We start from the raw sequence: 26563 nt of genomic DNA, 5'->3' as shown, positions 1-26563 counted from the left end.
CATTAGCAGCTTTGTAATGTACACATGTAATGCTTAAACTTGCTAAAGTTCAAACTAAGTCTCAGGATGGGTAATAGGTGATTTAAGTTACTTTGAATGTACCATATTGTTGTTGGTGCTAGACACAAAGTACCATGCAAAAGCTCACTAAATTTTGACAACAGATTATTTTAATACTAATTACCTCTATAAACTAGATTATTGTCATAAAGGACTTGGAAAAACTGTACTCTTCATTCCACAAACTGGTAGTGAGGCACATTTAGGCACTCTGTCCTATTCGTACCCAAAATAATTGACTGTATCTCCCTACTGTCAGCGATTTGTACAATTTGACTTGGTTGAGAGAGAACTGCAGACAGTGCAGATGTCTGTCAGTCACACACTGCACCAACTTTTGGAGGATCCACAATCAAACTGTACACTTGCCCTGTGGGTACTGCATATTGCATTATCCTGGGCCTGCAGTGACAGCTGACAGCATCAACCGGGTAACGAGATGGGTTAGTGCTATAAATCCTATTTCTTTCCGTTTTCTGGCCCCAACAAGCATTGTTGAGCGCGAATACAATCTCCAATAAGCTCTTGCAAAACAGCTTCAATTATCCAGCAGCACATTTTTCCCTCACCTTTGAGAAAGCCCAGAGACGAGGTGAGGAAGAAAAATAACAAGAAGCTAAAGAAATCCCTGTGGACGGCACACCTGACTGCCACACATACGAGGAGCTTCATCAGCCTAAATGATGAAGGGTCATTTATCAAAGAAATTGGCTGAAGTCAGCACTTTTGTAACTTGGGGCAATATTTTGACCAGTGGACAATTTAAAGGGTACAGGTTATAACAAAGATCTTGACTTGCAGAGATAGTTAGCAGCAGAGAAGCTGAAAATATATTTTGCCAGAGGCTAGAGTGTTGAGTTTTTTTTTAACTCGCAGAGTTAGACTGAACAGAAGTAGATTTCATTTCAGAAAACTTTTAACAGCAGCTGGAGCCGGTGGAGTTAATAATCGCTGCTTCGTGTATGTGCATGTTTTCTTGATCCGGTGAATAGTGTTCCTTACACTAGTGCATTTCCTTTATGCCTTTTCATTCTTTCATCTGTCAGAATGAATAACCTACTCTCTTTTTTATCACATGACTCATCTCCTTAGTCATATTCTCACTATCTTATGGGGAAATCAAATGGAAAAAGAGCACCAATTATATTGCTGCTGGCATAAATGATGTCTATTTATTTCCCATCATGGATGAGTGCAGTGCTGGAGTTTGTGGAGGGTAGCTTCTTTTTGCTGGTTAAATTGAGGATGAGCTGTCTATGGTTTTAACTGTTGATCCATTACCTGCTGAGCTCTTAGAGGTGACCTATTATGCTTCCTTAAACAGATTAGGGTAGAACTATGGGCAAAACATGTTCATTGCATTTTTTGCACGATATCATTCTTTGATAATGAGATTTCAATCTGGTCAGGCCAATTTATAGCTCCTTTCAACTCAATGCTTACATTAAAATGACTGGAAACAGATGTGCAATTATACAACTGTACATCTTTGAAAAGCAGAAGTGAAGCCTCCTGCACAACCAACAAGAATGCAGCACGTGGTTTCTTGATGGTAAGTCTACAATATAACACTTGTCTTTCCCAGCAGCCATTGCGCAGTGGTAAAATCAGCTGACCAAACATACTGGTAACTTGGTAACAGGGCTGAGGTTGCTAGGTAACGACACTGTGCCTTTGGGATTTGACTCAACAACTGAGAGATTTTTGAAAGAAACATGAATTTATTACCAAAAAATGGTTGAAGAGATTTCTTAAGCACTAAGTAGTAGAGACCTGAATGGATCATATATAAAAATATACAAAATATGAATTTTGCATCATAGGTCCCCTTTAAACTAAGCTGACCACAATGCTCCATTGCTTTTATCGCTTCATTGGCCTCCAGGTAAAATTTTAAAACTTGATTTTTGTTTTAGATATGTGGACAAAAAAATATCTTTGGCCTTTCAATGAATTAATTGAGTGAACAATAATGCCATTGGAAATTAGGTTCAACATAAATCTCCTCCTTTCAATCTCTCACTCACTTATTTCCCACCTCACTTTGTTTCCCTACTCCAGCACAAAGTGGTAATTCAGTCCCCAATAGTGTGTTAAAAAACAATTGGATCCCCATAGACTTTCTGGTTGATTTCACTTTGTGCTCATAAATTGTAAGCCTGGGCAGCCTGAGTATTACCTCAGGGCAATAACCTGTGGTTTTCTATTAGGGAGAATAAATGACAAAAATTCTGAGTCAGATCAGGATTTGTAACGTGCCCGACATGCCAGTCATCATTCAGAGTAATCTCTGTAAACCTTGCTCTGGGAAAACTCATGTAAATCTTGGCTCCCTGCACTGTGATGAAGTGTTTGTAAAGTTTGGATGATGATAAGAATGGCATTCGATGATGTGCAGAGAATGGTGGTTAGCTTTTTGTGTAAAGGGTTGGTGCAAATGTCCAAATTGTCAGAGTGAAGAGGCACGGAATGCGGTGTGCTTGGAGTCAGAGCCATTAGCCGAGTATAAAACATCATCACCATTTATTTATCCTGCTGATGCTCAACAATGGGAAGACAGGCTGGATTTTTTTACAGCTATGTCCACCAGAAAAATAGTTTTTGTTTATGATCTCCATGGCAACATCTAAACTCCAATCCATTCATTGGGATTTTATGTTATAAACTAACACAAAGTAGCACATAATAGTGAAGTAGAAGGAAAATAATAAATGATTTTCAACAGTTTTTGTTTTTACAAATAAAAATATGAAAATGTAACCATATTCAGCTCCTCATCCTCCCAAGTCAGTTCCTTCTCAAGGGAATTTTCTTCCCCATACTTATAACAACATTGGTTATTTTTGAAAGCTTTCAAGTCTTACCACAGATTCTTAATTTGATGTAGACTTAGACTTTGACTTGGCCATTTGTAACAAATAGCTTAATCTGAAACTTTCTGTCTATGTTTTAATAGTCGTCCTGTTGGTTGTCCTCGAGATCAAAGTCTATTCCAGTGTTGATACAAGTTTTCTTCAAGAACTGCCATGTATTCAGCTTCATACATCTTCCCATCAACTTTGACCAGATTTAAAGTCTCTGGTGAAGAAACTCATCCCCACAGTATGATCCTGTCACCACTGTGCTTCACTATAGGGGAAGTTGTGTTCACGGTCAAATACTGGTTTGCATGTTGGCCAAAAAATATATCTTGGCATCATCTGACCAGAGCACCTTCTTCCATGTTTTTGGCTTTAATAGTGAACAACAAATAGTTTTACTAATAGTTTTATTTTGCTGAAACACCATAATTTCTTTCCTACTTATCAGTAATACGCTTCACCTCTTTGTTTTGGTCTATCAAAAAATAATAAAAAACATAAATTTGCAGCAGATAATCTGACACAATGTACACCCTTTGCACGATGTGCAAAGCTTGTACATGTACTTTTACAAGGCCCCATATATGTACTGCTGGTGGTGTTTAATGCATTTTTCATTAATGCGACCTTAACAAAAAAGGGCAACTTTATTTTATTCTATATTTTTGACGCATATAAAATAAAGCTGCTGAGTTAAAAAGTGTTGCTGTGAGTGTTTACAAATAGTTTTTACAGCATTTGTTGTTTTTTTACGCTTAGGCGTTCCTTAGGCTGTCAGTCTGACAGATGATCAATAAAAGCGGAGATTGCTTTTGGTGAAATCAAACTTACACCCTTCTATTTGTTGCTGATCATAATTTCATGCTGTCAGTTCTACATCTAATGCAGGTTTTCTCACCAAGAGTCCACATACACGCACACGCACACTAGCTGAATTTATTTACTTGAACATATAAAAGAGATGAAACGCAGTGTTTTGAAGCTTCGTCAGCAAATGTCTTTACATGTCCACATTCAGGCGTGTCAGACGTCCACGTCCGTCCAAGTGTTTGTCCCAGTCAATGAACAGAAGCACGTCGACTGTGGTGTTGCGTGCACGCCTCTCACTGCGCCTAAGAGTAAAGTGCCTCGCTATTTCATTTATTGTGCTTCAGAAGCTGCCCACACTGTTTCCAGCTGTGGGAGGCATTTCAGTGTGCTGCGACATTAACTTGGAAGACTGCAAACAATAATACGTTTAGTCATGCCAACTTACACAGAAACGGTGTAATTAAATAAGCCTCCATCTTTTCTGCTTTGTTGAAGCAGAGCAACAATAAAAGCTGATAAACAATGCAGTCCCGATCACTGATGCGCACAAACTGCACTACCAGTCATCCATGTTTTAATGCAAATCAGCATGTTTTAGACTGAGATAGAAGACCAGATAGTGAAAACATTAACATTTTCTAAATAAAATGCATACTGTTTTGTTTTATGCATACAAATAAACAAACTTTTGAGCAACTTTTGTCATATTTAATATCTCGTGATGCCCACCCACAATAGTATTATGCACTAAACATGAACATTATAGTGAAGTCAGCTCATACCCAGCATCTTTCTGTGCACCAGCTTAGCTTCACTTCTTGCTAAAACAGAGCTGTCAGCTGTCAGGCTGTGATATTTAAACAAATCCAAACTATTTAGGTGAACTCACTTTCCCTAGCAACAGCGATGCAGCCTAATTTTTCTGTGTAGGTTTGATTATTTTTTCTGTCTTAAATGATCGGCTACAAATAACATGTCTTTCTTCACAGATCAATTAGTGAGTGGTGTGGTTACTCACATCAATGTCTTATTTTACCTCTAATGATTTCAAAATGTCTGCATTCTCACACTGCATGAAATGTAAAACTGTTCATGGAAGAGCTGAGATGTTAAAACTCTGTAAAACATCTCCCTTGTCTGCAATCCTTCTCAAGAGCCCATGTTGTTTCCACTGAGAGTTTGCTGTCAACTGCATCCTACACGAATAACCTCGCAAGCAGCTCCTGAGTTTTCAGGCGTAGCTCCCATGCTAATTGGCTTTAATAGGCAAAGTAGTCTCAGTGGGTTTCTGCAGAAGCAGGTGTTCACATCAACAAGGAGAATTTATAATTCAATAGGGGGTAAATGTGTTATCGCTCTGGCTTTTGTCACTGTTCTCTTTTTTTTAAACAACAAAACAGAAGGACAGTGCGACAAGGTACAGAGGGTGCTGCATCTCGCTCAGTCTTAATGAGAGATTTAGAAACCTTCCTTCATCATTTTATGTGATAGAGAAGCATCGTAATAAGCTGACCAAACAATTTTGGAAAGATAACATTTCCTAACACTTCCCACCTACGCAACCCCATATCACGACACTGCCTCAACAGGCTTCTCTGGCAAACACTCGGTTTCATGGCAGCCTCACTTTGTCTGCCATTTGCATTATCATGATGCACTCATTAAATTTCAAACAGGCGAAGTCATGGCTCATCAGAGAAAAAGACCCTTTTCAAATGCTCTAGAGTCCAATATGCATGTTTCCTGTCAAACTGAAGGCGTTTTCCACCCCATTAACCTCGCTAATAGGCTATTGTCTCTGGGCTACCCAGATGTTTAGTCCCAATAAAAGGCTCCGCTGCTCCACTGCTAAAACTATGTAAGAGTGGAAACACTACATAATTCCACTGATAGTTTACCCGGGAGGTAAAAGAACGAAAAACTATCAGTGGAAACTTCTGATGCAGCAATTGATTAGCAAAGTGACAAAAATCTGCAATTTTTCAATTGTTTGGCTCTGAATGGTGATCTAAACCAAAAATTTTATATATATTTTTTGGTTCATTAGGTGATGTAATACTAGAAAGTTTAATGTTTTGGGTCAATATATAGTATGCTTATGTAACTACCACTTTGACACTTTGCATTCTTTGACATTTGTGACTCAAATAAAATCATTTTATGTTGGATTTGAAACTATCACATCTTACAGAAAACCTGCAGCTCAGTTGTTTTTCGAACATAATCACTGAACTAAAACCAAGTTAAAAGAGTCCTTTCAATTTTTTTCATCCACATAGCACAAAGAAATTACAAAGCTTTAACTCTGAGTATTTTTTCTCCTTGGAGAAATAATTACGGTTTGGAACATTATGTGGCCCTAGCAATGCAGTTTAAATATAATTCTACTAAATACAAAGGGAATGTACACTTGAGATGAACACACAAGAAATTCCAAAATCACTAGTTATTTAGATAGGTATTAAAGCTAAGGCTTAAAGGGTTATTACAAGCTAAAATATGTTAATTATTATCATATTTCCCATTGGGAGAGTTTATTTTGTTTAGTTAAATCCAGGTGGTTCCTTATTTCACTGCTTGCTGATTGAATTGTATTCCCTGCTTCCAGCTCAGTCATCTGACCAGGTCACATTTTAAAATAGTTCTTCATGAGGGAAAATGTACAGTTGTGCTCCTTTATAAACCAATCCATCCCTTATGTCTCATCCATGATTATCCTGAAGGAGTAAATACATCTGCTGGGTTGTGCTGTCATACGCTTCTCATATTTGTCTTGGGCTTTTCCTGTTTTTAGTACAATTTCATCTTTCACTTAATTAGGCTTCTGGTGCTTCCTCCCATCATGGAGCTCTCATTTTTTCCCTTATACATCCTTCCCTTTTCTTTCCTTCCACCCACCAGCGCACTTTCCTTGACATTCTCCATCTTTTCCCTCCCCGCCGCTGTCTCTAGAGACAGACGACTGTAAAGCTTCAGAGAGTGAAGCTCTCTCTACGACTGGTCTGATGTAGCTGCTAGCTATGATGATGATGATGATGATGATGATAAGGTAAACAGGGGATGCACACCTTGACATATGCAAATCTATTTACATGCCTGGTAGTTTATTTTTACTCATTTTTCACTCTTCTTCGCCTGTGTACCTGATAATTCATGAATATGACATTAGATTCTATATGACATTAGATTCCCAGCAAAACAAGCTTTCTTGGTTTTAATGGAGTGATATAAAGGTCTTTGTCATTTAATTTACTCGATTTGCCCTCCTTGTTAGGTATTATCTCCCAGGCTGCCTGCTGGTGGATTTAAATGTTTCTCGAGGGTCTTCTGGGACACTGAAAGAGACACAAATACACCAGAGCCACATGGGAGAAAGTGGAGCAGCCTTCTGAGTATTGGAAATGACATGGACTAATATTAGCGACAGACATCTGTGGATAGCATTATGTTGTCTGTTTTCTACATGAGGAGACAACAGGAGGAGGATTGGAGCAGGTCCTGACGTCAGATATTGCTCTTCCACCTTTTCTTCCTCTCGCTTATTCTCTCTGCACAGCTATTGGCTGGATGAACTCTGGCTGAAAGAAACTTTTGAATTAAACAGTATTGGTATTCGTTTTTATATGTTCTTAGCTTAGGAAGTTTATTTGGGGTTTTCATATTTCAGGTTCAACAAATAACCCCACATATAAAGCAAACTACTCCTCTAAGTCTTTATTATCCTGACAAAGAATCCACTGGTAAGGTGCATTGTGGAATAAAAGGGTCAAGAAAATGTAAAATCTACAACACAACAGCAAAGAGCCACAACAGAAGTACTAGTAATGCTAAATGAGAAGTTATCCTAGCAAGTTTATCATTATTTCTATTTTAGCATAACCTTTGTGACTTTTGGTCTTGCATTGTGACTTTTGCATTTTGTTGACAATTTTGCACTGATGCCTGCTGGATTATATTGTCAGGGATTGTACGCACAGGAAAAGTCAGACAAAAATCTGTATGTGAAAAGTAACAAGGACAGTTCAGCTGATTTAGGTCACATATCATTTAGGAAGTATGCCTGAACAAAAATCATTCAGTTGTTAAATTAAAACATTTTACAAATACTTTAATGTTATGTGATAGTAAAACTTTTGCTTTTGAAGAGAGCCAGCTAGTTAGCTTGAATTTAGTAAAACTAATAATGTAAAACAGGTTCATCATTTTTTGCTAAAAAAAGAAAGTATTTATTTTACACCACAAAATGTAACGTTAATGCTTTTCATATTCAGTAACTAAGGAGCTCAGTTAGTGTTAATTTAAACAGACTGGCAGATTTGATACTGAAAATAGCAGACTCAGTCTTTATCATGTTCTTACAGTTTAATCCTGCTTGAATTGTGGGAAAACATTTTATCTTCCACTTTTCCTTTGCGATAATCTTCAGTGTCCCTACACATAGGGATACTGAAACCCCTCTAAATAATCTGACTGTATTTATTGAAGTTTCCATGTCGTGATGTATGTAAATGGAGAACGATGCATTTGCATGCAAATAACTGTAGGTGGTTCTGTTTGCATTTGTGCCAAAGACAGGAGTAGAAAGTGAGTTTGTGTATATGCATATAATTTTCTAATGTACTGACTGACATTTATGATAGAGAACTATACATATGCATTATAAATATAAGGGGAAAATACATATAGAAATGTAGCCCACAGTTTCAATCATCCAGTTTCACAGAGTTTAATGCAACTTGCCCTCCAACTTAGAAAAACTGCAATTTTAAATTTTACATTTGTCTGTTGAGTCTGAGAAATACCTCCTGAATTCTCTCTAACCTCAAACTGAGATGGTTTCCAGCCATTATGAAGGATAGAAATCTTTTCTAACAAAGATTTAACACAGTCCCTATCAATGTTATATTTATTCTTAATCTTTCTGATTTCTTCCCATTCAATGAGTTTGATAGTTATTTAATGACTGCACAGACTGACCATTGCTTCTGTCTGGGTATCAGCGGTTCTTCATTTTCAGTGTTCGCCTCTGTCTAACTATCCTTAGGTCCCCTTTGTTCCTCATAAGTTATTCACCAGAGAGAATAAACTTCTTAATAAGGTCAGTTAGAGTCCGCCTTTCTGACAGTGAATCTTCATCTGTCTCATACATCTGAGTTCAGAGTTTTACAAACTTTGACATCAGAGTTGATAAAAAATTTAACAATATCAAAGGTTGGAAGTTGGGTCCTCAAACCCTACATTATTACAATTAACAAGTATTAACACCAGTTGTAAAATTTGACATTTTTACATGATACAATCAAAAAGTGTAGCATGTTTTATTAGGATTATTTGTGACTTACTAACAGGAAGCATAGATCTTTTGTGCAGGCCCTGCAGTAGTCCGGTTGTTGAGACCGAGTTTACCTTAAATAGAGGAGCCACATGGCCCACAAGAGCCCACTTGTTTGGTGGTGTTTTTCCTTGTATCTAAGAGATTTTGTTTAGAAGTTAGGGATAAAAATATTCTTAGCAAGAACTCAAGTGGTCTCTGTTTCTTTTTTCTGTGTAAGAGCAGTGTGTAACAAGGTAACAAGTGCTTTTCAAACACTATAACAGCCAGTGGAATATCTGATGATTTTCTGACTCTAGTTTCATTTCTGGAAGGCTCAAAGATTACCTTTACCCAACAGTGCAAATCTTGAGGTTAGGGGTAGGATATCTTTGTGGTTGTAGTTTGGTTCACAAAACTCTTCTGGAAGTTGGGTTATGCTATTTGTAAAAAAAAAAAGGAAATGCTTGGCAGGTGAAGGAATGACCTTCACCAGTTTGTGCGCCAGTACCAGTCAAAACACCAAAGTGGAGCGAGTTGGAAAATTTAAATCTTGCTGGAGCCTGTCAGGAGAAAGAAATAATTTCTCTACCTAGAAAAAACCCCTCAGCATATAGTTGATTTACTAAATAATCTCTGCCAACAATTTAAGCATCATACTAGCCTCACCATTACCTTCCTTCCTAAAATCTAATCTCACTTTACTGCTGTGTTTTTAACTAAAAGTACTAAAGTCTAATTGCAAAATGTAGCAATTACCACTTTTTTGGGTAAACATTAAACGTAAACCTTGCGAGAATATTTTTGCTAAAAAAAACTTGTGAAAGTCTCCACACATTTTTCATGCCAATTTTCCATAAGTGAAGGATGAATGAGTGGATGGATTCATCAGATTTTGTTGAACTCCTGTTGTATACATTGCATAATTAACTTAAAAATAATCTTAAATGTTAAGACTGATACATTTAAACACTGAACAAGTAGTGTGAACAAGATACTAACTGCAGTGGATTTCCTCTTTTAATTAGTCAGGGTTGACTTGAACTTACCTGCAAATGTTTGAGGAGTAAAATGAATTTCTAGAAAGATTTTTCTCTGCAATCCTAAAAGAAATGTCAGAAATTTGGAGCCCCATCATTAAGTTTTAGCAACTTCCTGGCCACTAAGGTGCATCATTGTTGAGTCACAAAAAGATTTGAATTCAAGATTCATAATAAAACCTGCACACGCTAAACCCCTTTTGTAATTGTATCAGAGCAGAGAGTCTGTGGTGTGTGTATTCAACACATTATTCAGACATTTTATTGAAAATCTCTTCACAATCACAGATTTCAGAATCAATCAGTGAAAGTCATTCCAACAGAATACGTTATATATTTTTGTTTCATAACAAACATGGCTCTCTCTTTTCTTCAAGAGGTTTTGGCACAAAGTACAAACTGTGGGAGTATCTCAAAGTGTGTTTTGCTGACAGGCAGGTTACAGGTCAATGAATTTATAAAGGAAAAAGAGCATTTGAAAATATCAATGAAGGACAAGTTCACACGGCACACTCTACTACACCGAGAGATCATAAATCAATAGAAACCCAAGGTTCATGATTCACAAACTGTGCTTTGGGCAATGACGATGCTCAGGAGCGTTGTGCGTTGGCTAACTTAAAGTTACCCACTGCTTTGAATCTTCTTTTTATCTGGAGTTGTGTTTTCCAATATCATCTGCCCACTGTTTAACCTATTGTAATTTTTATGGCTATATCTGTGGAAGTTCTTAAAAAGTAAGCTGGAGTTTGACGATATTTTCCAAAACGTGCTTCCTGTTACCTGAACCGAGCTTCTGCTTCACCGTTCTCTGTCTTGATTTGAGGAGAACTGGTAGTGTAGATAAAATACATTAAATGCAACAAAATCATGACACAATAATCACAAAGCTGTACATACTACAGTTTAGGTACAGTGTATGTATACATGTAAGGACGAGAATATTTGTGGGTTTCCTGTCAGAGCTTTTAATTGTCTGTTCGTTTGTTGTTGAAAGCACTTGTTTAATGTTTGTACAATCACATCCCGCAGCCTTTTGAGCAGTTCCTGACAGAACAAAATAGTTTTATGTACAATATACTATCACCAGTCAGTTTTCTGGTCCAGATCCAAGAGAACATTGCAGCAAAAGGTGCTCAGTAAACCCAAGAAATGACTCCAATCTTTGAAGATGAAACAAAAATGTAATGGATGTTAATGTCTTCACAGATCCATGAAGTGGAACCTATTTTTAGGGTCTGGAGTTCATCTTTTCCTTCTAACATAACCCTGTCCCCAACACCGACACTAGTGTTACCTCGGGGGTAAAAAGCATGTTTTGACTTGTAACGCCAGCCCTCAACTGTTCCCTTTATTAAACAATCCCCTCGCTGCGCTTGCTCCTCCACACCACCAGGGCCGTCATGAGGAAGGTGACCAGGATGGGAACCACAATGAAAGGACCCAAAATGCGGTTTGGAGGATCCCTGAGTCGTCGTCCAGACACTGAGCAGTCATGGAAGTAGTGCCTGTGGACCTGGATGAAGAACGCGTCCACCATTTGATTGGGCCAGTAACAGCTCATGTTCATTGCCAACAGGTGTGTGCAGTTTGTTAGAGCTTCATAGAATCTGCAAGGTAGAAACACACAAAGCAAACCAGTCACATACTGAAGAAAATAAATACATTTTCTTACCATTTGCTCTCCAAGAGCGCAGATTATGTACAGTTTGCCATAAGACAAGTAGGATATTTCTAAAATACTTAACATTCCTTAAGAGAACTGCAGAGTTGGGTAATATTGCCTCTGGATGCCTTCTACAAGTGACTTCCATCATTAGTATGTAATCCATCAGGTTCATGTTTCTCAAGCTAAGAATTTACACTTTGAAGTTTGATTTGAGCTACAAAGCTCAGATTTAAGATGTTCTAGTAAAGACTAACATCTTTTGTTGATGCACCCCAGCATTAGGTCATTTTTTATGCAACAACAGCTGAAGGCTGTTTGGCATGGTACCAGCACAATAGAGCATTGTGTGCAGCTTCAGGTGGTGGGTTCACTCCGTCTGGGTGCTTACGTCTTTCTTCTGCTGTTTCCTTGAAGCTTTACAAATCAGTTGTGGTAGAGAAAGAGAGAGAGAGAAAATGAATGAATTCTGGTCCTGCTGCTGGTCTAATGAGCGCCGCGGTCTGAGGGGGTGTTTCCGAGTCACGAATGGAAAGAAGACACAGCGGAGTCGAGACAGGAGGCATGAACAAAGAGAGATGCCCTTGGTTACCAGTTCACCCCATGTAGCTAAGGTTAGGATCAAATTCAACCTGACAGTGTGGCAACTTTGTGAGTTTATGTGTGTATTTGTGTTTCTACACACAGTTCACTGAAGGACTCAATGCATTGCCCTATATAATTTGTGTCAAACACTCATTTTACTATGAAGTCTGCTCAAGCAAAGAGAATTTGTGTTTATGACCGGCATTCATGTCAGACACCTGGCTTTAGCGTTATCCTACAGCCATATGGGAGAGTTAGTTCGGTTATGGAGATTAAGATAAAATCTGTACTTTTGCATTTATTGCTGATAAAATATCTACATAATTAGATTACAGACCTTTAAAAAGCGTAAAAGAGCAATAATTATGAAATATGCAAAGAAATTGACCTAAAATTTGCATGTCTGGGTTCTCACTGGGTCTTTCTCCAAAAATATGAATGTTAGGTTAATTAATCTTTTTATATTGCTCTTAGGTGGGGGTGTGCAGGTGTGTGTGTGTGTGGGGGGGTGTGGGTGGGTGTGTGTGTGTGTGTGTGGTTGTCTCAGTTGTACCAAAGTTTCTGCCCAGTGACCATTGTAAATACACACCAGCCTCCCATTGATCTCAGATGAACAAGCAGATAAAGAAAACAAAAGATGGATGGATTAGCAGTATACAATCCTCCTTTTCAGTGTCAGCTGATTTTGTTGTTGCACAAGGAGTTGGCAAAGTTCAGCTGACGCATACTTTATTATTCACAGAAAGAAATTAAATATACATTGGTCCCCCACCTATTTGTGGTGATTTTTTTGTTGAACATAAACCCAAACTATTTGCAGAATATTTGCCAATATGTGGATTTTTTTTTAACAACATATCTAAAATATTTAAAAGAAAGTGCAGCTTAGGGAGATGAAAGGTGCAATGCTACTTAAAATGCTATTTATTGATATTTGCAAAACAGCTAATCGATGAGCGCTATTTATTTTCTTTTGATCTGATTGGCTGTACCATGAAGAACGAGATAAGGAAGACTGTAGACATTCGCTTCTGCGGTTATGCTGGATGGTCTCAGCAGAGTGCATTATTGCATCTTAAGGTATATTTGGTGTTTGATCGATTAAAATAATAAGCATTCCTAGAAGGGTCTCAAGTATTCATGGATTTTAGCTATTCACAGATGATTGCAGTCTCTTACTCCTACGAATACCAAAGGTCAATGTGGTAACTCTCAATATCTTGGTGGATTCATAGATAGTTTTAGCAGTGGGCATAAATGTGTAGCCAATCGAGCAAATGGAGCTTACTGTTGTCTTTCTATCCCTTCAACTTGTAAACTGTGTGGGAAGGAAGCATGCCAAATGAAGTCTACAACATCTACAATCACGTCTGATAGTTTCCTCTTTGATCAGTGCTGTGAGAGTCTGCTGAGGCCACTAATTGACACAGACATGTTATTGCCGACTAGTTTTTCTCACTCAAGCAGAGGCATTAGGTCCAAGTTCCTCTGGGTACTCAGTTTCAATTCTCAAAGAGACATTCCTCCAGTCAACCTGACCAGATAACACCTTTTGGGATGTGGAATGATGATAGAAAATAGACGAAGCAGTTCTATGTTTTAAACTCCTTTTGGCCTTCTTTAAATCTAATAGAAGAGATTTAATGAGTCAAGGACTGTCATATAAATCAACAGGAGTAAAAAAAAAAAAAAAAACATATTTCAAATAAAATGATGTATTTAAATTGCAGGTATAGAGAGCTGCTAGCAGCTCATCTGACTACATGCTGAAAACTGAATCTCCATTTTAAAACATGATGCAAAATTTATATGTGCATTCTTCTGTCATAGACTGTAAACTTAGTCTAAGGCATAAGGGACCTAATTTGAAAAATTGGAAGCTTCAAGCCAGGCATTCTATTTCTAAAGGAAATAAATTAAAACACTCAACATGCAAATTGTGTAAAATAAAAAGAAAAGAACAAGAAAATCATTTCAGTCTAAAAGCAGGCAAGCAGAAAAACTAAGAAAGATACAAATCAAAAATAAAAAAGGAGATGGCTGGCTTAAATAAATGTGGTAATGATAAATAATATCTTTTATCTTATAAAAGATATTGAGCAGATTAGTCTGAATTAGGCAGACAAACTGCATCCTGAGTAATTTGATCTGTTAACTGAGAAGCACAAAGTGAATAAGTAAAACCTTGATAGTGAAGAAAAGGCTCTCCATTAACTGAAGAACTGATTCCGGACTGCTCCCTTATAGCATACAGACACACTCACAAAGGCAGCTAGCTGAAGAAGACAAGTCAAATGACAAATACCAGATACATGTGGTGTTTATCAAAAAATAATGATGCTTTATGACGAGAAGTGCAGCATTTATTATTGCAAACTGTTGGTGAGTCGAGTTATTCACACAGACTGCCAACAGACACCGTTATCTCCTCTGTTATAAAGTTTCACAGTGCAGTTCAGATAAATAATTCTTATTCTCAATTCACTTGCATCCACATGCATACAACACTCCTGGCGTCCATCTTATATTCTCCACTGCTTTTCAATATGTCACATTTTTACACCTAGAAAACTAAGACGCCATTTGGGAACGGCCTTTACAGAGAATAACCGCACATTCTAGTTGTTTGTATTATTCTGCCCTCCCTATAACCTCAGACTCATATTAAATTTTAAGCAGATTAAATTCAGCCATGTTAAAGCTCTCTTGAAAATTACATACAGACCGGCGAACATCTCTGGGGTCCCACCATGCTGCTAGTTGGGCGTTTAGTCTGGCTATCCCTATGTAAAAAACACTGAAGTCTCATGTTTTTGCATGAGGCTGCTTTGACATCGCAGCAGGTGTTCTAACATTGAGTGAAGGCAACAAATGTTAGGAATAAAACCGCAAAAATGTCAGTTTTCACTGTCATGTCTAGCAGTTTCATACCTGTAGCAGAGTTAGTTTGAAAAACCTTCAAGTTGCAATCACAGCTGCTTCACACAGGATTTTACTGTTGCACATTCACATTAGTTTATCAACTAGTGCTAAATGAACTGAAGGGATTGTTGTCGAACTTAAAAAGGTGAATCTCTTATGATTTAGTCGTCAAACCGTTACCAGACTGCAACCAGTGAACAATTAAAAAGTCAAGCCCTGTTGTGTTTTCGGAGCTTCGACAACATCAGCCCTCAGGGATGATTCTTCTAATTATTTTTAACAGCAGAAATATGCTAATTGTCCTTTTGTTTATTATAATAAAGTGGAACATCTGATAAGATACCCCCTACAAGAGAAGTGGGTCAGGAGGCACCAAAGTCTTTTAACAGGAGCAGCAACAGGAGGATTAAAGATTCATGTAATTTCACACATGCATACCCATCCACAAAGATTTTCCAGTTTGAGTACATAACCTGATATGACTGTTCCGGTTCTCATTAATGCCAAGAGAAACTACTTCCTGATCTCCAGTCCAAATAATTTATTCTCTTAAGGTCCACTGGTAAATTACAGAGCCTGAAATCAACCTGTTTAGTAACTAAATGACAAAATTTATTGTTGCTTGTTCTGACTATGGAAATATTTTCAATTAATTTGATGTTAATGGAGAACTTCCAAACAAACAATATTTGGCTAAAATGATGCCCTTTGGCTTCCAGTGTACTAAATTTAATCTTTAATCAAAAATAATTTATAGTATTTTTATTTGTATTTCCATATGAACCAAATCACAGACATAAAATGAAAGAATGTTACTCTGAAGAAAGTTTTATGTGAAATAGTCCAAACTCTGTCCAAATATTGTAATACTTCTATTTCTTCTGCAGAAAAATTGTGCTTTAATTTAATTAAAGTTACCGTATAATTAAAAAGCTTTAAAACTCACCAGACCATTAATGGTGGCATTGTTTAACATTTTTTATCTGTGACTGGATCCTCCAAAAGATGGAAAACAGTGCTAAACTTTAAAAATATTTATTATAATATTAATATTTAAACATTATTCTTTGTGAAGTAAAGCACTGCCGTCCGTGTTTCTTTAAAATACCCCAAAGCTGTTTTTAGTTTGCTGTTTTTCTCAGCCAGTAAGAGTTCATCTTTCAAACTTTTGAAAACCTTGCCATCTTGCTTTGGATTGGCTGGAGACAGGGAGCTTTAGCTACTTTACTTTTATTTTATTATTTGCCTTGAGGCAGGAACAAATAAGCTTACCTAACTAACAAAACATTTTTCCAATCACTTCAATCTTGTTCTTACTTATTTACCAGGCTTATCTAAATTTTCTTTAAAATCCTCGTGGTATTAATGTATTTTAAGACACATCTGTAGAAGGACATTTCAAGCTCCATCACTTTTTTTCTTGAATTTTATATTACACAAAGAGATAAAGCAGCAGATTCATACAGCATGTTTGGCTCCATCACCTCCACAGCAGGACAAATAATAAATGTGATTCCTGCACAGTTCTCCATTTACTTTTATTGATATTTTCATTTCCCTTTTGCATTTTGTGAAAACCAGAATATTACACTACTGTACAGCACCTTGGAAACAATATTCAAATATTGCACTTTCTCACATTATGTAACATTACACACACACAAATGTTATGTATTTCAGGTGGATTTATTTAATAAATCAACAGAAAGCAGTATATAATTGTGAAGGGGGTGGAGGGATCTGAAACGTGTGTCATGTGTGTCTTTAATCTGATATCCTTCAATACAATCCAAGGAAATCAGCTGTTGCTGATAAGTAAATGTGTATAAATCCAACTGTCCTGTGGAGGAACAAGAGATTCTTTAGAGAACATTAACCAATAAACAGCTTCATGAAGAGCAAACAATACAGTAAGGAAACTCCAGGGTTGAGGTAGTTTTGAAGTTTATACAAGGTTTTTTCAATCCACCATCTAAAAGTGGAAAAATAACTGGAAACCTACCGAGACCTGGTAGATTTTAGGGTGGAAAATTTTTTTATTGTTTGTATCAGAACTTGTAGCAAGGTGCATTTACTATCTAGGTCCAAAGTCAGAGTTGGAGTCTGAAGCGCCTCCCACAATTGAGGACCTTAATTGACAAACAATTTACGGACCACATAGCACACACACAGGACCGCACAGCAGGGGCCGTCACACTCAGGCTGGTTACAGAGAGGAGAAGAGGCCAAGAAGCACTTCAGAGATCCAGATATTTTCACACCTGATAGTCCAGTAGTTCAACTGGGGACCAACATTGTAACATTTGTTAAATGTTTGCTTTCACAGAGCACTGTGTTAAAAGATCCAAACCTTTAGAGAAACCTTTTCCACTTCTCGCCTGTGGTGGCGCTGCACCAAGAACAACAAAAGAAAATGACACAAAAACGTCTGAAAAAAACATGAGCTCAACTTCCTTCATCATGAAATGTAAACATAAATGGAGTGGTGTCAGAATTTAGTGGTTTAGGATTTTTCTTTTGACTTTGGCAAAAGAGTTGTTTTTGGTCCTCACCAATTTGATTGCACACTCGCACTTTGTCCTTTCTGGACAAATGAGGGCTGGTGTGAATCCACACTAAGTCATATGCTCCAAAAAATATGGGCTATTTTCGGAAGTGACAAAAAGTGGGAGAAATCCTTCAGAAGTGCTGCAGTTTGCCACAGGTCATGCAGGGGACAGAGCAAACATGTGGCAGAGAGCGTTCTGGTCAGATGAGACCAATTTGAAGCATTTGACCTGTAGAAAAAACTCAATGTGCAGCACAAAACTAAAACTGCACTTTGCTCTTTTCACTTGTCATCAACTATATAAAAACATGGTGGTTGTAGCATCATTCAGTGGACAAGCTTTTTTTTCAACAGGAAAAGAGAAGTTTTAGTCAGAGTTCATGTGAAAGTGGATGGAGCTAAATTCAGGTAATCCCAGAAGAAAACCTGATAGGAGCTGAAAAAAGGGTGGAAAAGGGTGGAGGTTCACCTTCCAGTCAAACAATAACCCCAAACATGCAATCAGAGATACAATAGAAAAGCTTAGATCAGTATTCATGTGATGTAATATTTAATTTTCTAATTTTGAATCTAGTCAAAAATATATGACATAACTTGGCTATAATATCAACTTAGGGAGGCCAAATACAAATGCATGACAAGATTTTCAGATTTTTGTGTATACATGTTATTTTCAGTCATTGAAAGATGTTGTCTTTGTCTCTAACATAAACCGCAAATTAAATATTTCTTACAAAATGGTAAGTGTTTTTCTGACATTGTGTTTTTAGAGGAGCTGTTACATTACTCTGATTTAACAAAATCAAACTAACTCTTGGTCTTAGTCTAATTGTGACCATTTAAAAAGTTTCGGGGGCTTAGAAACTTGCGAAAGACTTTGTATGTAGTCCATATTCAATAAACGAGAAACCTAAGTTCTGATGCAACTCATCTGAAGGATGAAAACAATCTGGTGAAAATAGCAACCTTTAAGAAGGTATTAAACATTCTTTTTATGAAGCTGACATTTCTGTTTTAAATGTGTCTGCAATTATAAAGGTTATGGTTAAATCATCATAACTTAACAAAAAATAAAGGCTTGAAAATATCAGTCTGTTTGTAATTAAACTATGTAAAATGTTCAATTTGTAACTTGAGTTACTGGAATAAAATAACTTTTCAAATATATTCCAATTCACTGACAGAGCCTGACTTTCAGGCCCCTCTGCATTGAGCTGCCACTCTCCTCATCAGCTTCAGGTTACATCTGGTGATATCTGTGCCAGGTCTGAAGAACTCATCCTTTCTTCAGTGCAGGATAATGCAAGTTCAGCAAAGTTTGTGGTTTCACTTTAAACGACAGGCACAGCAGCTTTGATTAAAAGGGACTCTAACATATCGCTGACCTTCAGATTCCTCCCGCATCAGCAGATTTTTGCAAATAAACGTATTTTTCTTTTCAGATTTTTCCTAGTTTATCAGTATTTTGGTGGTTTTATAGTATGGGGACATTTTAGCAGACAAGGACAAGGGGGACACTTATGTCAACATGTTAGCAACATGGAGGTTAAAAAGTTCAGCAAAAATGAAGGAAAATCAGTGTAATATAATAAATATGTGCAGATAAATCAGACATCTTTCCTCTGGAAGTGAAATTTTGCATCAGTATAATTATTATAACATTGCTACAAGATTTTCAATACACAGCGCCACGATAAATAAAGAGTTCACTAAAATATCTTACAGCAGCTTGGTTTATGTTTTGCTTACACTCCATTAAATGGATTTCCACCTACTTACCTACCAACCATGGATTCTTACTTTTGTGCAATGTATTAATCAAACTTTACATTTTTATTTAACACAAAAACAAATGAATAAAATATTGCTAAATAATCTACTGAATAGACTGAAAATTTAGTTACCAAGCCTTCACTCTGCAATTCCCAATGTCTTACTCTTTGTTTATGGGAGTTTACAGGTTCCTATTTGGCTCGCCAAGCCAACTTGGCCGACTCCCGTCTCATTAGTCTCTAGGAGAGTTGATTTATTTGACCTTTAATCATACAGGTTGTCTCATTGAGATCCAAGATCTCATTTACGAGAGACATCCTCACTCTATCTTCGAGCTCAGCCTAGGATTTCTGATTTTAGCCCTTTTTATCTGACATCTTGGTCATGATCCATATGTCTTCATGACAGGTGAGGGTGCAAGGGGAGACGAGTTTGCTTTTCAGTTCAGCTCATTTCTCACCAACAGAGCAGCATCTCCTTTACTGCAGAAAAGTCTCACAATCTGTCTATCCATCTTCCACTCTCAATACCATCAAGTGAGCAATCCATCTTTGCTGCTCAAGTGCACCTTGAAGGTCATAGTTTGACGACCCCAACAGAAACCACATCATCTGAAAAAACACCCTTCACTACACAACTACACCTCAGGATTGATTGTGACGAATCATTTCTTTCCAGTCTGCACTGGAAAGAAGTTTGACTTCATGACAAGAATGTGGACACGACTCTTGCTTTGGGTACTAAGGCTAAAAATTAATAATGTTCTATAACACGGCATAAAGAGCCCCGATTTTACATGTATCACATGTTTGAGTCTACAAATGTGATTTGTCAGAGCTCTTTGACAGACAAAAACAGAGCATTCTAACAGATTCCCTCTTTCAGAACACGTCTTCATTACTCGCATTCAGAGCAGAGAGAGTTTATCTGTGGTTGCTTGGAGAGATCAATTTAAAGAATAAATGGAGAGACGCCTTCATCTCATACCAAGGAAATCCAACAAAAACTAGGCCAAACTGTCACTGCAAAGCAAATCAAATAAAATGTTCTTTATATTGGTACTTTGGTATTCTGCTTACTTCTGCAACTATTTTTCTTTCCTGTCTCTGTGTGCGTATGCGTGTCACTTTCTCTCCAACATAAAAAACAAATGTGATAAAAATCCTCCATGAAGTTTAATAGTTGTGTGTTTTATGTGGTGAAGCTGTTTTTTAATTATTTGTTTTATCTTACTGGCCACACAGTCACATAGTTTTTCACTGCCATAATGATAAATATTATCACTTTTGAATAGAGTACTGGTGTTTTTATAAATTGCTTTAGCTTAATTTAATTTGTTTACCAAGGTCATAAAAATGTTTTTGTGACTAAGTTCATGCAGTCTACGCAGAGTGAGTCTAGATTTATGCTTCACAGGGTAAATGTTTATTCTCTCTAATTTCTCATTGTTAGACTAGAACCTCGTAATAGTTTTAACTTGGTAAACCATAATAACTGCTATTGCTGTTCTCCAAAGTACCAAAAGAAGGCTTAATATTTGCAAAGCAGTCAAAAGCAGGGCAGCATTTCTGTAAGCCAAGACTTATTTCCTTTCAGGTCGTGAAATCTATTTAGAAAAATATGATAACAGAGACTTTTTCATCTCATCGGAAACCAAAAGGATTGTAAATGCCTGATGGTTCCTGTATCCCTGTTGGATCAATATATCTGTGAATATACTAAAAATTTCTCCATGATGAAGATGTTAATTGGCATCCTCATCTTTTTTTGTTTGAGAGGCAAAAGGTAAAGAATACTGACAACGGAAATTACCCACATTTCAATCTAACATCTCTTTCAGAATTCCAGTAGCACAACTTTGTGGATTGTTTTTTTTATATATCATGGGAGACAATGTTCTGTTCATTTTCATAAAAAATAAAATTGTCAGATGTTGAGCATAAATTTCCAAACAGAACTGAGGAACATTCCAGAGACTGAAGTTATTTGTATTTGAGAGGAGGCAGTGCTGACAGACCATCTCTGAGGCATACACTATGATAAATGGGAGTTTAAGTTGTTGCTATAAAACAATGTCATCAGTTCACTTACAACTATAAAACCATGGTTTGTGGTTTGCTCAATTGAGGACATGCTGTTCTGTTCTGACTTGGTAAAACGTCCTGAGATCCAGATACAGTTTACTTTTTTAATCCATCTCAATTGCTGCTAAAACTGGTCCATATTATGTCTTCTGGAAAATATCAACAAAAACAAACATACATACAAACAAATCTCAGTTTTAAACCAAATATGGAAATATGAGTTTCAGCCTAGATGTCTGTGAACCATTTGGACTTAACTATTAAGCAATATTCCATTTCAATATTCAAAATGTGTTTGTCTTAAGTGCTTTTTTCATAAACAGTAATGTAAACAAGCAAACTAAAAGTATATATATTGCCAAAATATGTGCACAAAATAGAGCAATGTATGGCATCATTTACCAGCCAACGTCTGACATTTCTCATTCAAATGATTATCTTGGAGTGTCTGCTTAAAACATGAAAAACATGCAAGACGTTACGTTCTGAAGGAAGCTGAAAATAAAATAATTACTAGCCCACATTATGTCTATATTGTAAAACTTGCAAAGAGCCTGAATATACAAGGATAAATATTGTATTATTTAGATGTTTATCGCGTTTATGTTAAAATATTCTGTATAGTAGTTGATGAAAAGTTAAACAAAAAGTTTAAGAGAAAAAGAAAAACTCCCACATTAAAGTTTGCAACACAATAAAGAAAACCTTTCATTTCTTTGCTGTATTAATGTGAAGTCTGACTACTAGATAAGGCTCAGTTAAGGGAAAAACATCCTGTAAGATTTAGTTTGAAGTTAGATTTAAGTAATGAAGAAAAGTCTGCACATTAGGAATAAACAATATAGATGAGGAGGATTAAAAAGATTTAGACTTTGAGCTGTTTTTGCAAGAAGAGATTAAATTGTTCTGTTTTCTTAAGGATTAAAGACAGAAGGAATGCAGCTTTGTAGTGGCATGACTGTATAGATTTTGTAACGAATGTGTTCCAGGAGAAAAGAAAAAAGAAAGAAGCTGCTTGTTTTCAGAAATAAGTACATTTTTTTAAAGAAACTAAGATGCCTATCCATCCATCTCTCTCTATTCCTACGATCCTTGTCCTAATTTCATCAGAGTTTATTGCATAACAGCTCCAAGTGCGTAGCAGTCGGAGCAAAGCTGGATATTATCCAGTCATTAGTTATAAAAACACGCAGCAATCCATTCCTAATCACCCAGTAATCAGCCTCTTAATTCATACAGCTCCACAGAGACACGAGCTTCTGTAAGCTTTCAACACTACTTAGCTCACTAGATGTTCTCTGGCCCGGCTTCACGAGTAACCTGATGTGAATTCACTCACCACGAGGGTTTTTAAATTATTCGAGACGGCTGACAGCATGCATGACTGATTGACCAAAATACCCCTTAACAATAACACAGCCTGAAAACAAAGGAGTGGAGTTATTTTTACTGAGAGCCTGGAGTACTGAGGCCAAGGAGACAATTAGTATTACTGAAAAACAAAATATCGGCATTTGGATTCGTTATTGCACTGTGTTCTGCATCTCTAGCCTATGCTACCGTGCTGACTCCAGACTTGAAGCAATACTGGTCATCTAACTATGACACTATCTCACAAAAGCTTTTAAAACTTTGGAAAAATCTAATAACATTTAAAATATGGCATTATAGTAGGTACATAATGATGTTCTAATTAAATATAATTATTTTTGCCATAACAATCCAACTTAATCTTCGATCTATCTATGAAATAACATGACCTGGCTTTGGGATTAATTACCAACCCATTTAGTGAAATGTTGTTGAATAACTTTGTGTTTTTTTCTGTGTGGAGAATTAGTAGTGAGAGTTTCCTTGGTTGTATTTTTGGTATCACTGTCTTGCTTGCTCAGTTTTATCCTAAAATCCTTGTTAAGAATGTCATTCCTTAAGCTACATCAGGTCTGGCTGTCAGTATGATATGCTAAACTCCAAAAGTGTGTGCAACCTCATTCCCCCTCTAATAAGAGTGTGTGCAAAGACAGAGCGTTTTATGTCGGTCTCATCTGACCAGATCATATTCTTCTCAGTATTTTGTTGATTTGTCAAATGATCTAACATGATTTTTCTTCAGCGGTGGAGTCTTGCATAGAGGACAGGCAAAATTGTCTTTGCGTCTCGATGCATTTTTTATTGTTTCCACTGAAAAAACTGTTTATTTTAACTGCGTATCTATTTAAAATTCTCTGCATGGTCCTTGTCCTTTGAGGAACTTTTCAGACTTTTCTTTTGACTCCTTTGTCATTAGTATTGTGAGGAGCTGATAATCTTATTGGTTGCTTTATTGTGAAACGATGTTCTTTTAACTTCCTTATGTGGCACTTTTAAATGTGGACAGAATTACTTTCTGAATATTGACAGATTTAAGTATTTTCCTTGGTTTTGCATTTCATTTTTTACACACTTCATTACCATGTAGTGTGAATAAATCTTCCTTAATGTATTTATTGAAGAAAACATGGATTATGGAAATTGGTACCAATAAGTCACATTTCTTCCATAGTTTGGCTGGTTTCACGACTTATTTTAGACAGGTGCAACTGATGTACATCTTTCCTCTTCATGACACATGTTTTGGTTGATGGATAATGTCCCCCACATGTTTGACAATTTCTGAATGAATGTGACTTATAATCCAGCGCAACTTGTTTTTTCTCCTCTTTATGACATATTTTTTGACTAATGCGACTCATATAAAAGTATACTCTGGAGCATCTTGCAGTCTGGAAAATGAACAGGCAAAAATAGTTTGATTCCTGAAAATGTTTGACCTCAACACTTTTGGTTTTATCATCCACTTCATAAAGTTATCACCTAGTAGCTCTTTAAATGGCAGTCACTTATTAATTTCTTGACTAATCTCAGACATTCTGGTAAGGTAAATATAATATACCAAATATACCAAACTGTGGTGAAAGTCACTTAACCGAAAAATCCAAACTGACTCTTTAACATCGATTCAAGACAGGAAGGTCAATCAGCTCAGAAAATGTCGTGGTCTTCATCCTTTTTATTAATTTCTGTCACCATCTCAACCGTCAAATGTCAAGATGAAACCGGCTCTTATGACGATTGCCTCGGGACATCAAGATGAAGATTTTTCTCTGCTGAAGATAAGAAATTCATGTATGGAAATGAAATAATAAAGGAACCCTTAGATCAAAGCTATCATGGATTCAAGCAGACATATCAAAACGTCAGCTGCTCAGGCAAGACTGCCGAAATCTGACTTTCATGGGCCCCTTTCCTTCAATGAAAGCACTAAGCAGGAAGATTGGCAGGAACTGGAGCCAAAGATCCTCAAGTAAAGACAGGTAGTCCAGTAGAAATTGTGTGTCTATCTGAAATGGCATGATTTATTATTTGAATCACAGAGATTACTGCTTCAAATGACCTCATAACACAGTAAAGAGGATCGATACTAAAATGGGCAAGCATTAAGTTTAGGGTAATAAAATAAAAAATTATAGACTAAATGTTAGCTGTGCAACAAGCTGTAAACATACTGAGCAAACTGCTCAAACACAAATTGGAGAAACACTTCGACAGAACAGTTTGTCCCAGTTTTATAAACCATTTCCTGCAAGTAAAACATAAAAAAAACCCTTATCAAAGCTAAAACACAGTAAAACCGAAGCATAATTGCATCACAAATGAACAATTTCATTTTATCATGTGTCTCATTTTGTATTTCATTTTCCGCTATGGTAATGGTTGGAAGGATTTACTTTAGCTGCATTTAAGGCTGTCAGAAATAATCACTTTTCTACAAAAACTTATTATTAAAGCGCCATTTCACAACAAATGTCATCATGAGGGACTTTGCAAAAATTACATTTTAATTAAACAAAACAATAAATTTACCTGAAAACAGTGATCTGGAGAGAGGGATCTGGAGTGTTTTATAAAGGTGGCGTATTCACAAAACTATGAAACACAAAAATCTATAAAGCACAGACTTAATATGGGTTCGCTCGCATTCTGTTGTAGCTGAATGTCCAGTCATATTCAATAAATTAGGACATGCATTTAGATGAGACTTGATTGTTAGATTAAAAGTACCATTTGAATATATCAACCTTTAAGCGAGTATTAAATATACTTTCCATTATGTCCACATTCCTGTGTTACAAATTTGATTTTTAATTTATCTAGTGTAATACTATAATCTTAAATGTCATATTTTCATTAACTGTGAGCAGGGGCGCCGCCAGGAATCTTGGGCCCCATGACAAACGATTTTTTGACTCTATTTGACCCAGGAAAAGCATCACAATTTTGCAACTGCCTTGTTTCTTTGGTCCAATAGTGATACTAGGACAATATTTACTGCTCATGAATTTTACATACATACATACAACAGTTCACATACAGTATGGAAGTAGGTTGATTACATTTCTTCTATTACTGAAATGTCTCTCCCCACAAGCAACAGTCACAGGCAAAGTGCAAAATATGCATAAAACAATCCAGACTTCTCAAGAAATGCTATGCAGTTGCATTTTATTCAAGCTGCAGTATATAACTTTAATAAAAAATATGTTTTTCTCCACATTTGTGGAGTTGTCATCATGTCGTGCCAGTTTGTTATGAGACAGATCAGGGCCGGCCCAAACCTCCATGGGGCCCTAAGTGAAATGTGGTTTCGTGGCCCTCTAGTTCTGCTAACAATGTGGACTGGCTGCAATCAGCAGTCCGATCATTAGATCATTCACAGACCTGCTATAAACTTATTGCATCTCTGGCAGTGCTGTTTATATTATATACATGTATAATAGGATACATTTATTGGCCAACTGATTTATCGACCAGTTGATTTCTGGGTGTCGATTTCCTTAATTTTGGGGGATCGTGATTGGCCGAT

At 36.7% G+C, this 26563-nt stretch overlaps 1 protein-coding gene across 1 annotated transcript in view; it reads right to left on the bottom strand.

The window, feature by feature from the left end:
- Window positions 1-10313: 10313 nt before the first annotated feature.
- ramp1 (receptor activity modifying protein 1) overlaps window positions 10314-26563 on the bottom strand; it is a 55067-nt gene continuing 38817 nt past the window's right edge. The window contains exon 3 of the mRNA XM_032566880.1: window positions 10314-11692. Coding sequence (XP_032422771.1) covers window positions 11437-11692 — 256 coding nt within the window. The 3' untranslated portion in view covers window positions 10314-11436. The remainder of the gene's footprint in view (window positions 11693-26563) is intronic.

The sequence above is a fragment of the Xiphophorus hellerii genome, chromosome 7, assembly GCF_003331165.1.
Source record: "Xiphophorus hellerii strain 12219 chromosome 7, Xiphophorus_hellerii-4.1, whole genome shotgun sequence".
Taxonomy (NCBI): domain Eukaryota; kingdom Metazoa; phylum Chordata; class Actinopteri; order Cyprinodontiformes; family Poeciliidae; genus Xiphophorus; species Xiphophorus hellerii.
Note: the sequence above shows the minus strand (reverse complement) of the source record. Positions and strands in the feature narration are given on the sequence as shown.